Source organism: Peromyscus leucopus, chromosome 14 (genome assembly GCF_004664715.2).
Source record: "Peromyscus leucopus breed LL Stock chromosome 14, UCI_PerLeu_2.1, whole genome shotgun sequence".
NCBI classification, from domain to species: Eukaryota; Metazoa; Chordata; class Mammalia; order Rodentia; family Cricetidae; genus Peromyscus; species Peromyscus leucopus.
In genome coordinates this window covers 85,711,375-85,726,165 of record NC_051075.1, presented here as the reverse complement: position 1 = coordinate 85,726,165, position 14,791 = coordinate 85,711,375, and the positions used below count along the sequence as shown (strand labels likewise).

At 41.0% G+C, this 14,791-nt stretch overlaps 1 protein-coding gene across 1 annotated transcript in view; it reads left to right on the top strand.

The window, feature by feature from the left end:
* Positions 1–14,791, top strand: part of Abcb5 (ATP binding cassette subfamily B member 5) — a 90,508-nt gene that overhangs the window by 65,907 nt on the left and 9,810 nt on the right. Inside the window, exons 21-23 of the mRNA XM_037211011.1 lie at positions 2,452–2,552; positions 3,312–3,452; positions 13,173–13,329. Of these exons, the coding sequence (XP_037066906.1) occupies positions 2,452–2,552; positions 3,312–3,452; positions 13,173–13,329 (399 nt within the window). The remainder of the gene's footprint in view (positions 1–2,451; positions 2,553–3,311; positions 3,453–13,172; positions 13,330–14,791) is intronic.

Here is a 14,791-nt window from a genome sequence, read left to right as displayed (position 1 = left end):
TGTGGACCAGCGCTGCACGAAGAGTAGGTGTGTTACAGCAATGTGGTCTGTGACTCAGAACAAAGCTGAGCCAGCTCCTGCATATGTGACACAGTATGTTACATATACATTTGCCACATTCCGTTTGCTCCTCTGTAAAGCAAGAATGATAGTAAGAGTGTCCGTTACAGATCTGTGTATTACACAAAACGGCATCGTTATACAAAACAATTAGAGCGGCAGCCAGAAGATAGCAAGTGCACATAACAATGCCATCCATTATTACCGTTACTGTCAAGGGGAACTTTCTAATGCCATGATTCCCTGTCCTCTATTTTTATTCTATTTTTTAGAAATTAGAAATACTATTCTATTTATATTATCTCAAATGATAATTCTGAGTATTTTATTTTATTTTTCAAAATGTATAGGAAATCATATAGCTACTGAATACAAGACAATGAAATCAATAATACCTAAATACTACCTATCTTTTTTTATAATCCACAGTCAAAAAAGGGATCACTAAGTTTGAGGTTTAGGAAAATACTGCCATAGAGTATCCATCTGCGTTGAAAGAGGGTCACTTGGCGGAAGGACTGACCTCATGCAGGCATCCTCCTTGTATAGTGATATAAAGTCGAGTATTCGCCCATCTTCTACTCACCTGTTCCTCTGGTGGCTAGCCATGCATTACTATCTCAGGCTTCCTACTCTTGCATTGTGTTTTAATGCTTTGGTAGTGGGGTCGGGAGGTATTCTGTGGTTAGTTTTGTTCGGGTAGCTTTGCATACTACATTCCTTTTTTTATCATGGCAGCCTTTCAGAAGCTGCAACATGTTCCAGGGGTTTTTCTCTCTTCATATTGCTTCAAAGCTCTTTGCCAATTGCTGTCTATCCTCTGGATATGAAAATATCTTTGTCATCTATAGTCCACATTGTAGTAGCTGGATTAGAGCTAGCATAGTATAAAACATCACAAATAAATCTTAAGTGCAGACAGTTACTTAGTGATCTGGTTTGCCTGACCCTTGGACCTTTCCACATTTCTTACACTATTGATAAGGACCCTTGGAATGTCTGCTTGTACTGGATAAACTGAACTACTTAGCAAATATTTGTCTCAAAGACAGTGAAGAGTTGGTTAGGCTTCCCTGTATGCTTTTTAAATGGTAATAATTTGAACATTTTCTTGATTATTGACATTAATTAGATTTTTTTATCTCATTTATCTGCTTATGTAAACTGGAAGAAATCATCAATTTTTTTTCTGATGAAAATGGCTTTATTAGTTTTTCTTAAGACTATAGTATTTCCTGAGGCTTCAGAGGTGGCTCAGTGATTAAGAGCTCTTGCTACTCTTCCAGAGGACCTGAGTTCACTTCCCAACACCCATACGGTGACTCACAACCAAGCTTAACTCCAGTTCTAGGAGATCCAATGTCTTCTTCTGACCTCTGAAGCACTAGGCATGCATATGGTACACAGACATGCATGCAGGCAAGACACTTATACATTTTTAAAAAGACTAGAGTATTTTCTAAATTTCTATAGTGATGTTCCTCTCTACATTGTGAAAAATCACGAGTTTCTTATTGCTCATTTCTTTTTTGCTCTAGAACAAGATTTCAACAGTCTTAATCATTTTCCTTGTAAACAACATGTGTGAAAAGTGAAGGGTTCTTTGAGATTAATAAAATTATGAATTTAATGAGAATTTGAAACAACTGAACATGAAAATCAAGAGCAGAATCCTAGTATTTTAATATTATTTAGTCAACTGTTGCAACCCAAAATGTCCTTTAATAAATATGAGGTGTCCACCTGGGTCCCCTGTATGGCAGTCTACAGAGGCAGTCTGAAACAAAATGAGGATAACACAGATGCAAATGTTATTCTAAGCCAGAAGCCTTCCCCATTCTGGAACCCATGTAATTGCATTCTTGTTGAACACTATGTAAGCATAAAGAAACATTAGTTATATTTGAATTACATGTCTTTTTAAGTTCCTAGACTTCAAAATAGGAAATGGTTTTATCTTATAAAGAATTTTACAGCCACTTTGTATGATGCCTTGTTGGGATATTCCTGAGTCCTATTTGGCTATGATTTGCAATTCTGTGACAGAATAATTATTTATTTGATTTGTCTGCTATCTTTTACAAGAAATGTTTTATAATTTATAAGAAGCCCATTTGCATGTAAACATGCTCACCAACGTTTGATTTCTCTGCTGGGGAAACAATTAAAATTAAATTCAGTAAAGATTTAAGGGCCTTAAACTGTATGTATTAAATCTTTTCAAAAGAAACTTCCATCAAGTAAAATTTTTATCTTATTGGGGTGGGGGTAAGAGTAATTGCCAGGAAAAACTTATTGATTTGAAATACTGTATCCCCAAATGGGAATCCACTATCAGGGAGTTTAACATCACTAATATGATTTCTATATTTTATTGTCCCACCTTATAAGATAACAACAGAAGCTGTGGAGAACATACGTACCATAGTATCATTAACAAGAGAGAAAGCCTTTGAGCAAATGTATGAGGAGATGCTTCAGACCCAACACAGGTGACTGTAACTGGGCCCACTCTGCTGGCTCTCATCCTGGAAATGCAGTTCCCCTGGGGCTTGCTTGCTAAGCCATTTCCATGTTACTCTTTCCTAAGAACAGTGCGTCCTAACTTCTCGTGTGACTTTACCAAGAGAAAGTAAAGAGCACCAAGGGCGAGCACAACAAAGAAGTATAGGTCCCCACATGACTGTTGGCACAGTGTCAACTATTTCTGAACGTGGAGGAAATGATATGTAGAAGAAAGAAATTAGGATGGCTCACCCATCTCTAGTAAGCGCTGACACGTGAAACAAACGTGGACACGATGCTTATTTAACAGGCCCTCCTTATCACACTGCCTCTGGTTCTCTCTCTGTGTTACTCTATCAGAGAGATAATTTTCTACTCATTTGCACTGATGTTTGTGGTCTACACCACCCATTGATTGTCACCGTGTATTCTACTAATGTAAGACCATGATGGAAATTAGAGAATACTTCTAAGTACTATTGAGGCACCTCTCCTTAACTCTTACATTAGTTATTCTTTCGTGCAACCTGTCCATTCATTTGAAAGTAACAGTAACTCTGTTACAGTAAACCATCTACAGCGATAGAGAAAATTGCCCATCTTCTCTGTGATAACTTTATAATCCTTAGAAAAATGTATATCCACAGAATTATGGTGTTTCAAGGTCCTCTGCATTCATCACTCTGAGTTTATTATATTGACCTTCTACCAGCCATGTTTGTAACTTTTGTATTTGTGTATTTCAGAAATGCCTTGAAGAGAGCACACATCACTGGAAGCTGTTACGCAGTCAGCCATGCTTTTATGTATTTCGCCCACGCAGCAGGGTTTCGATTTGGAGCCTATTTGATTCAAGCTGGACGGATGACACCAGAAGGCATGTTCATGTAAGTTGTGCAAATTCTTAAAACCTGTAAGTATGTTATGTACACATGTCTAGTGTGTGGAGGATCTAGTGCCTCTGTAGAAGAGGCTTTCTAAAAACATTTAAGTGTATGTATAATTTGTGTGTTGTTTTGTTTTTAATTGACAAGTAACCTTTGTGTCTATAGGACAAGCTGTGATGTTTTGACAAGTGTTTCCATGGTGTAATGACTAAATCAAGGTTGGTTTTTTGTTGTTGTTGTTGTTGTTAGTGCTCCGTAGCTAGAGGAAGCACAGCATACCTAAACTTGGTACAGTACGTCTGGACTACACAGTGTGCACACACTGGCAAATGCAAAGGATCTGTGATCAATTGCTCTCGGCTTTAGCTCACTTCAACATGGGTTCAGGAGAAAAGCTGGTTTCTCGGTGTCCTCTTCCTGGGGAGCTGAGACCTCATGGAGTTCCCCGTGTGGAGATGGCTTTCATCAGTATGAGCACAAGTCAGCGTTTGCATACACACACATCTCATCAGGAATTGACCATTGCGATGTAGCAGCTTCCTCCCAAAGTGGCCTGCTATAGCTTGTACTCTCAGAACCTCTTTATACCAAGAGGACTTTCTTCACTCGATAGGATCATCTAACTACTGCAATTGGAAAAACTTTGAGTGTTTTTTTTTTTCAGCTGCCTGTGCCTAAAATGCCTAAAAAGACGTGTTGCTATTTATATCACAATTCTCATTGTTAGACATTTACAGCTATAGAAAATCCATACTTATTTAGCAACCCCCCTGTGCCCTATACTTTAAGTCAGGGCTCAGTCCCTAATGATAATGGCTTTGTTCTAAGCCAGGGGCTATTCAGAAGCACTAGGGCTACTCTGTGGGTCTTGGCTCCCAAAGCTTTTGATATTCCCTGGAATTCCTTCATTGCTGGGACATATTTGTAGTTTGAGGATATGTTCAACTAAAATGAATGTTCAAAACTCATTTGAAGCCATGTAATTTCAGATAATTTTTATTTTCTAATCACACAAAAGTATCTTTGTTCATAAATTTCCTAGGACATTTTTTTGCTAAGCACTGGTAAGAAACAATCTATAAGTCACCAAATCAGCATTCCTAAATCTTACCAGCTAACAGTAAATGCAGATTCACAAGGAAGAGCGCTTCACAGTTTGTCCTAAAGGCAGGGTTTCTGTCAAACAAATATCTGTATTTAAAACTGCACCAGAGCAGAGTGGAGGGTTTGGAGGGAACCCTAGAGGGTTCCTCTAGGCTTTTCATGCTCGTTGTCCCCACTTTCTCAATTTCCTTTGTGGCTCCTGGGTTGCTATGTGTGGAAGGACTGTAGGGCTCTTAGACCTTCCATGTATGTACCGTCACGAGAAGCTCAGCTTCCCTAGTTTTAGTTCACAAAACATTAATGGAGCAGGAAGTGTATGAAGTTCAGCTGGTAGAGTGCTTGCTTAGCCTGCACAAAGTCCTGGCCAGCACCACAGAAAACCAGGCACTTACCTGTGGTACAGGCACACAGAAACAGAAGGATAAGAAGGTCAAGACCATTCTTGACTATGAGTTTGAGGCCATCTTGAGACACCACCACTGTGTGGCGTTTACCCACCACCCCCACAGTTCCCCAGAGTTTTCTTGAGTGCGATCAGCAGGAAATATTAAATAGAAGGATTTATTGAGGAGAATATCGCGGAGATAAACAGATAGAAAATAAAGGATAGCCTCGAGAGGGCCTGGAACCTATTCCAATGGCCCCGACTGTCTCTGGCCCAGGGTTTTTATAGAGACGCCAAGGGGTGGAGCAAAAGACCTCCTCCCCCAGCACAGCCAAGTGCAGACCATCTCAGACACCTGCACTCAGGCCCGTGGTCCTGATCATCCTCTATTCGGACCTGCTGGGTAAAGCCACGAGGAACCTGAGAACGGGCTCCCACACACCACCACCTCCACCCCCCACCCCACCCCCTGCCACACACACTAGTGATTCCAGAATAGTATCATGATGGTGTTTCCCAGGGCCAGGAGGGAAGAAATAGCTGTCTAGCTACAGGCAGAGTAGTATAACACATAGTATAGGCTTGTTGACTGAGAACTGATGAGAACTGTCTTAATTAAAGCTCCATTTTTTTATAGAGGCCAGTGCACCCATGAGTGTGTCTCAAGTGTCCCTTTGGATGTGACTTCACAATCTAGAGTGACAGAGGATTTCTTTCTAATCACCTAGCGCCTTCCTCTAGAAATCTCCTCCTCCTAGAATCCTCTTTGGATTTTAAACTAATCCTCTTGAGGGTTAAAGTATTTGTGCTGGTCTCTTAGGTGGCTTCCCAACTCAGCAATCTCAGAGCTGGTTTAAAAAGGTGGTGCTTAGAGCTCACTTTATAGTCTTATTTACAGATTATTTGATATGAGACCAGAAATATGGATTTTAATTAAACATCCGGATTATTTCAAGACCCAGGATTACACACTTTAAAGAACTATCAACATCAGTCTATATTCTAATTTTCTCTTCATCACAGAATAAATTTCTTATTAATTTATCTATTCTATTACCAGAAACTTTCCTAGAATTATGAAAAAGTTGGGGATGTCATATTTTAACTTATTGTTAAAATAACTGATGTGGGGCAGGTAACGTGGCTTAGCCAGTAAGGCACTTGCTGTCCAGGCCAGATGACCTGACTTCAGTCCTGGGAGCCCATATAAAGGAAGCAAACAATTCTACAGTGTTATATCACATTTCAAACCCTGTCACACACAATCATAATAAGTAAAATAAATCATAGTAATGGTGTATTTTCCCCAGTAAAACATGAGTGTATTTTCAAGGTTTACAACTACAGGTGTGGGTAAACTGTCTCTTCCCAAAGGGACGGTGTGCTTAGAAATGGGGGTGAGCAGGGGGTGCCATGTCAGTGTGCTTAGAAATGGGGGTGAGCAGGGGGTGCCATGTCAGTGTGCTTAGAAATGGCGGTGAGCAGGGGGTGCCATGTCAGTGTGCTTAGAAATGGGGGTGAGCAGGAGGTGCCACAGCAGTTTCCTCATGCACTCAGTTTGCCATGCTGTTGCAGAGGCAAAAAGCCCTCTTTATAAAGGGGAGCATGCATGCCTTGTGGAAAAAGATGACTAGTGTCATCTCCACGACTGTAGAACTTTCCCTGAAATGAGCATTTAGACAAGATTATAGCATTTTTATTCTGTTAACTTTTGGCTAGAGATTGGGGGATTGCCCTCATAGTCAGAAAGGCAGTAAAATAGCACCTTTTCTGTTAGCCTGACAATGCTCAGCTGACTATTTCACTATGAATGCACAGAGTTTGGGAAATACAAAATAGGCTTTGTTTCCCCTGTTGCAATCTGCATTAATAAAGTAGATATCCTATCAAAAACCTGTAATCCTAGCACTTGGGAGGCCAAGGCAGGAGGATTTGCAAGTTGGAGGCCAACCTAGGCACATAGTGAGTTCTAGGCCAACATGAACTACATAACAAGACTCTATCCAAAAGCAAAAATGAAAGCTTTGGCACTGATGCCACTAGGCACAATCCTAGCTGAGGTCCCTTCACAGTATAAACCAGAAACTGCTGATGACCTGCAGAGGCTCCTAGACCTTCCCACTACAACCATTTCAGGCTCTCCTCTGTTTGCTGGTCACCTCCATCTCTGTGGTACACATAGACAATGCTAAGCAGTGCATCTAGGCAAGAGGGAAAGAAATCAGGATACTGTATTACAGTAATAATAAAGGCTTGAAAACTTCCTAAGGAAGACAGTCAACTGTGTGAGGGTGTGTGTGTGTGTGTGTGTGTGTGTGTGTGTGTGTGTGTGTGTGTATGTGTTTAACATTCTTCAAAATAAATACAGGTCTCAAAAGAAAGTTATTACACTGGACTTTTGGTATTAAATGTAGTGATCGGAACTATAGCAATATAGCTTCATTTTCAATGATACTAATGGCTAACTGATACTTGAAATACCAAGGGCTAGCAAGAAGCTCATTAGGCCTTTATGTCCATCTTTGCTTAGAAGAACTGATTCTTGTAATTGAGACAGCTACCTTAGTTAGCAAACAGGAAAGATTTCTTTGCTTGAGCCCTGCATGACAGGAGCCCTGCTGGCTCCTCCCTAGGAGTTATCTGGAAGAAAGGCACATAAGCCATTTAGATTAACGAGAAGGAATCTGGAGAGAGAAGTAAAGTAGAGTAGATGTCTAAGGCCTGTGCAGATCCCAGGACAGGGAAAAGGCTAATGAACCATAGCATGAGGCAGACACTATGCTTACCACCAGAAAGCACAGCATGTGAAGGAAACACAGTCAGCAGGAGGCTTGCTCACATTGAAATCTGTGTGATCCTGGGCCAACTGCATCATTTTCACAGGCTGGAGTTTCCTAATTTGTGAACTGGGAAGTTCCTGGACTAATTATCTCCTAGGTGGTCAGATTGTATCATGTATTTCACAAGCTCCAGAACACCAAGTAAATCTCAGTGGTTTGCAGTGTTCCTCCATCCATCATGGAAAGGATGTGGAGAGGGAGGAGAGGACCTCTGGGTTGCATCTGAAGAGGGAAAGAGGATGAGCCAGGGAAAATCACTCAATGAGCACTTCCAAGATGACAGCTACTCCACTGTCCACCCAAAGAAGACCTTACATTCTAGGGTATTTATGATGAGAATGACTGTGTACTGTATTTCTACAAAAGTATGAAAGCTCATTTTCCAGAAGTGTCCTAGTAACTCTTCATTCCATGAAAGGAACAACACACAAATTCATTTGTTAACACTTCTTATGTTCCAGGTGCCATATATATTTATGCATTTAATTATGCAAAATCAGGCAACATATTGTTGGCTTCTGTTTACAATTAGGACTCTAATTCAAAAAGAAATTCAGTCACACATGCAAGGCAAATAAGCATGAATTTAGATGTGATCCTGGGAACCCAGCCTGAGGTACACTAAACTTCCTCCCAGGGTAGGTCAGTCACTCAAGGTCTACAGGCTGGAGCTGGGTTTGGGGGGGGGGGGCACAATGATTAAGCCCTGTGAACATACTGGTTACTGGTATTTGGATCTTTTGTGTTAAAACTTGGAACCACTCATGTCTCTGTGTTCGTGGATTGTTTCTATTCAAACAAACTTTTTTTAAATTCCGGTTTTATCTTAAAAGTAGGTGTTGGCATTTCACAGTGTTCATATGTGCTTGGAAGGACCAGTGTAGTGATAAGGCGGCAGGGCTGTCCATGTTAGAGAACCTGTACAAACTAAGGTGGAAGGGGACAGACCCTCAGAGTGCCAGGCTACTCCTTACTCACTCCCTGCTCACCCTTCTCCCTCACCCTGGCCAAACCAGAGGGTTCATGATGGATTGAGTGTCCGATGCTGCGCTAAGATTTCTTCCCAAGGACAAGACAAGCATAGGAAAGCTATGAAGTCAAAGGATATGTGAAAATGCCATGGTGAACCCCATCACTGTGTATGCCAATCAAAAACTAATTTTAAAAGAGAAAGCTGGCTGGGAAGGAAGCTCCATGAATGGAGTGCTTGCCTAGCTACATACATTCAGTTCAAGTCCAGCCTGGGCTACATACATTGTTTGATTCCTGCTTTACATATTTGTGTGTCAAGAGATATTTCTTTTTTCTTTCTTTTTTTTTTTTTAACAGAGCTGAGGACCGAACCTAGGGCCTTGCGCTTGCTAGGCAAGTGCTCTACCACTGAGCTAAATCCCCAACCCCCCTCTTTTTTGGGGGGTGGTTTCAAGACAGGGTTTCTCTGTGTAGCTTTGCGCCTTTCCTGGAACTCACTTGGTAGCCCAGGCTGGCCTCGAACTCACAGAGATCCACCTGGCTCTGGCTCCCGAGTGTTGGGATTAAAGGCGTGCACCGCAGCCGCCCGGCCAAGAGATATTTCAATGGAAAAATCATTTATGGCCTATAGTATGTTTCTTGTTTAATGGAATTAATGTACTTTAGTAACTTTAAATATCTGGTAGTATATCTGACTATTGTCATGGCTCACCCTGGGTGAGCTGCCCTAACCCCAGTTTGGCTTAGAGGTTGATGGTGCATTTCTCTGGGTAGACCCTCCATTCAGATGCCCCCAGGAGTTTGGGCAGGATTTGAAGGACCTGGTTTGACTGTATTATTGAGATTTTGGCCCTGGTTGCTGTACATTAATTGCCTGTTGAGTTACAGAGACAAGCAGTTTAGCTCAGTGCTAGGTGAATCAGGCTAGGCGACTTCAACAACAAACCAGATGTCTAGGCATGCGGACATTGGCCTAACTTTATACAGAACACTAGTGGGGGAAATCAAGAAGATCAATGTCCCAACTCAGCCCCTAGGTAACTCATCACCACAGGACCCACTCTCTGTCTAAGCATCTCAGTATAATGCCTACCAGTCCCAGTTCCCCTCATACTGTGAAGACAAAGTATGGATTGGGGCTTCCTCTCTCGAGACTTCTTCCTCTATTCTCTATTCTTCAGGTCATTGCCCTCTCACAGGAACAAGGCTTTGAGGAAAGCCTTTCTGAGTAACACTTGCATTTTAAAGAGGGACCTGGCAAGGACACAATCCTCAGGGTATCTGTGCCTAATGCTTAAAAATGACTCTAAAGGTGAAAATGTTGGGGTAGATGGATATTCAGGCACATATTAAACCACATTGTTGTGGTTTTGATAAGAATGGCCCCCATAGGCTCATGTATTTAAATGCTTAGTCACTGGGGAGTGGAACTGTTTAAAAGGTTAGAAGGATAAAGAGGTTTGGCTTTGTTGGAGGAAGTGTGTCATTGGGGCGGGCTTGAGAATCAGGATGCAGAACTCTCAGCCACTTACCCAGTACCATGTCTGCCAATGTGCCACCATGCTCCTCACCTTGATTAATAATGGACTAAGCCTCTGAAACTGTAATCAAGCCCCCAATAAAATGCTTTCTTTTATAAGAGTTGCCTTGTAGCTGGACGTGGTGTCACATGCTTTTAATCCCAGGCAGAGGCAGGCAGATCTCTGTGAGTTGGAGACCAGCCTGGTCTACAAAGTGAGTTCCAGGACAACCAGGACTATGACACAGAAATACCCTGTCTGGGAAGAGAGGGTGGTGGGGAGTTGTCCTGGTCATGATGTCCCTTCACGGCAGTAGAACAGTGACGAGGACACACACTAGGTTGTTTCTTTGTTGCTAACGTCTAAGAAGCTCCGCCCCTCTACATTTAGGACCCAGGTCACCACACTCGAGTGCAGCTGTCTTCCCACAGCTCTTGCTCAATCCTGATCTTTGGTCAGACTAAGACTTCAGTTTGATCCAGCCTGACTTGCCCTTGCATTAAAAACGAACACAGCTGGGCACAGAGACACACACCTGTAATCCCAGTTCTCAGGTGACTGAGGCAGGGGGATCCAGAGTTCAAGACCATCCTGGCCTGTACAGTATTTTCAGGAATAGCCTAAGTGACTTAGAGGGACATTGTATCAAATAACAACAAACAAGCATATTCAGCATGTTACCTGAATACAACATTCTAATTACTTCTTATATACTTCTTATTACAGCTTTATATCTAGTTTCTGAATGGCATTTTGAGCCATAAACAATTTCTTTAAAGAGTAATAAAAATTTGCTAGTATCACAGAACTATTGACAACAGTAGTTTCAGCAACAGATACCCTGTAAACTGGTTGTTTTTATATTTTCTGCTATGTGTCTTTGTAAAACCGGCAGGACTTGGGGTCTAAGGTCAAGGTCACTGAGGAGATTACAGCCCCACCTTTAGGAGGTCACAAGGTGGGAAAGGATGAAATTCATGAGGAATCCAGACATACGTGGTTTTTCAGTTTGGTTTTTTATTGGTAAAATTATTAAGGCCACTCCATGTAGTTAAAAGAAGATTTATTTAGTGGGTGACTTACAAATGAAGGAATAGGTAGATTGCGGGGGGTCTGGGGGAAGGTGTATCACAATCCAGCGCTGTTCTCTGGAGCTCTGCTCAGTCAACCTCCACCGTCTAGGGTCCAGGAACAGAGAGAGCGCGCTCGCCCATCCAGGTTTCGGGTCTCCAGATGCCTCCCTTGGCCCCGCCTCGTAGGCGTGACAGTTGTTAGAGTCTCAATGGGGGTTGGAACTTCCAGATCCAAGCTAGAATGGCTACCCACTACATCTCCCCCTTTTTGTCTAAATAAGAAGGTTTTAAACTAGTACAAGACTATGTTCAAAGGAATGGTTATCAAATCTTGTCCAGGAATAATGAGGGATAATGACCTAGATAAGATGGAACTACAACCAATGCAAACAATATCAAGCAAGAAACACATACTAAAATCCAGAGAAGTATAGAGCATAGGTAAATGGCATGTTATAAAGATCATTCCAAAAGGTGTCCTATGCTAAAGAACCTGAATCTAATACTTAATATGTTCTATCTAAGATATTATATATACTAAGTTGTAACTATAACTGCTAGTCTTCAATCCCACCATAGATATCACTCTATATAAATAAAACACTGATGGCCAGTGACCAGACAGGAAGTATAGGTGGGACAAGGAGAGAGGAGAATTGGGGAAACAGGAAGAAGGAGGGAGAGACACTACAGCCACCGCCAGGACAAGCAGCATGTAAAGACGCCAGTAAGCCACCAGCCACGTGGCAAGGTATAGATTTATAAAAATGGGTTAATTTAAGATATAAGGACAGTTAGCAAGAAGCCTGCCACGGCCATACAGTTTATAAGTATTATAAGCATCTGAGTGATTATTTTATACGTGGATTGTGGGACTGTGGGGTTTGGTGGAACCTGGAGAGAAGCCCTCAAGCTACAGTTTTTGAGACCTGGTCTCTCTAAATAGCTCTTGCTGGCCAAGAGCTTGCTATGTAGACCATGCTGGCCTAGAACTCACAAAGATCTGCCTGCCTCTGCCTCCTGAGTGCTGGGGTTAAAGGACCCTACCCTGCTAGACCCACCCAGACATGTCTGTAATGGATCAAAGCAAACAAGCAGCTAGGTTCCACGATGTCCTTTTGCCTGGTGTTTAAATGTTGCTGGTGAAGTGTGTCCATTTGTAGCGGAATTGTTCCTTATTTTTACATCTAAAAGGAAACAGAAAAATAGGAATAAAATATTTAACCACGTATTAGGTCACAACTCTGTGAATGTCCTGTGTGCTTTCAAATACCATTGGCCTTCTAGCAAGGTTATAATGAACATGTGTCGAAACTGAGATCAGAATCTACAGCAAACTATAAGATCACAGCTCCTCCTCCAGGCTTGGCTGAAGTGTCCTTTAGTCCCTGCAGGAAGGGTAAGAAAGTGCAAGTCCATACTTTGCTCTCTAAATAGTTTATCGCTTAAGGCAGAGGGTTAATCTAACCCGGCTCATTCACCTGCTGTAACCACATTGCATACAAACAAAGAAGAGACCCCATCAGATCTCACCACCAGGGACACATTCTCCCTATTGTCAGCGCATTCTCTGCCAAATCTCCGAACAAGTGCACCTTGTATCAAAGTGGCTAACTGCTTGGAATCTTTGATAACTAATCAAAAGAGGAATTTTTGAGATAACTCGAATTCAAAGGTTCTTTTGCCATACAGAGCACCTGGCAGAAAGCCGGAAAGAGAGGCCATTGTTGAGCCTTCAGCATCTGTAACGCTATCTGTCTTCTGTCCCCTCTGCCTTTTCTCCTCAAGAGATAGACCTGAGACGCTGGTGTCTTATCTTCCAACAGAGTCTTTACCGCCATTGCGTATGGTGCTATGGCCATTGGAGAAACACTTGTTTGGGCTCCTGAATATTCCAAAGCCAAAGCTGGAGCTGCGCATCTGTTTGCTTTGCTGAAAAAGAAACCAACTATAGACAGCTGCAGTCAAAGCGGGGAAATACCAGTAAGCACAACCAGAGTTTACGTGTTCACTTTCTCAGTACGAGTATTGCTGACAGAGAATATTCTAATATCAGGCACCAGAAGTCTGTGTACAGGAAAGAATTACATGACAAAGGAAGAAGAATGCCTCATTCTAGTCAGATTCTCACCTCTACTCCTGAAATATATTTTATGTTTAAAAAAAAAAAATCTTCTTTTAGCTTACATGCCCTACACCATACAAATGTTCAATGAAAGATTGGTTACTAAGTCAAAATATATTTAGACAGCAATGATTTTGGTCTTGCATGAAATGTTGGCTAAATTTCAATTCTTTTTCTCTAATCACATCTGCAAGATGAATAATGCCTTTTATGGCAAACACAGTTTTTTATGGGAAATATATTTGCATAAGAGGAAAAAGGGCAACTGAATATATATTAAATTGTACACACAAGTTTAACTGCAAACATTAAGAGACCATGAGTATTGAAAAAGAAACATCAGAGAGCTAAATAATTTGAAGATATACTTCTTGATAGCAGTCCTGTACACTAAGTACATGTTCAATGTAAAAACCTTTCTAGGCATTGTCTTATGTTTAAAAATTAGAACCATTAGGTATATATTTAAAGTTTTCATTTAAAACACTAATTTTCTCTAGAATTTTAATAGTGTATTTGCTTATACGAGAGTTTAAGGTCACATAGTATCAGTGGAGATGTATAATTAGTAAGGGGCTTGAGTGCATGGCTGGTAACAAAAATTAAAATACCTTGAAATTCTCAAAATGGAATGCTCAAAGATACATCATAGAAAAATCAAACATATTATCTTTTGGAAAAGTAAAAAGCATAAAAATATTTAAAATCTTGGGATTTGTATGAGTGTAATGCTGCTTTTATTTCTTTCTAAATGTTTAAAAAGAAACTGAGTATCTCACAGCTGTGTGCTCTTCAGAACTGTGTACATATAAATTCTGAGGAGGGAGAGAAGAAAGGGGAGATGGGATGAACTACATTCATGACACAGAACACAAATATTTCATATAAAGACTGCAAAATTATTCAGCATTTTATCTAATATAAAATATTTCGGATTATCACTTCTGCTTTTAAAAATTGAAATCTGGGCAAATAAATTCCATGTACTGACATACTAAGATGAGCTGACAGGCACGAAGCAGTCTGTTACATTTTTCTTCACATTTATATAGGACTGAAGTTTTCCATATTGCAATTAAAAATAAGAAGAATAAACTTTAAAATGTGTTTGGATTTAGGGTTTTTCTAAAACATCTCTCTGTGGCTTCCCAAAGGCACCAGAACATGTGCAGAATTAATTGCTCTCTCCATTTTCTGTGGTGCTCTAACACTGGGGCAAATGGTATCTATTTATAGGGGCAAAACAGAAAATGAACAAACCAAAAAAAAAAAGAGAGAGAGAGACTCTACTCCCCTCTTAGATCTGGTGTACATCATAGT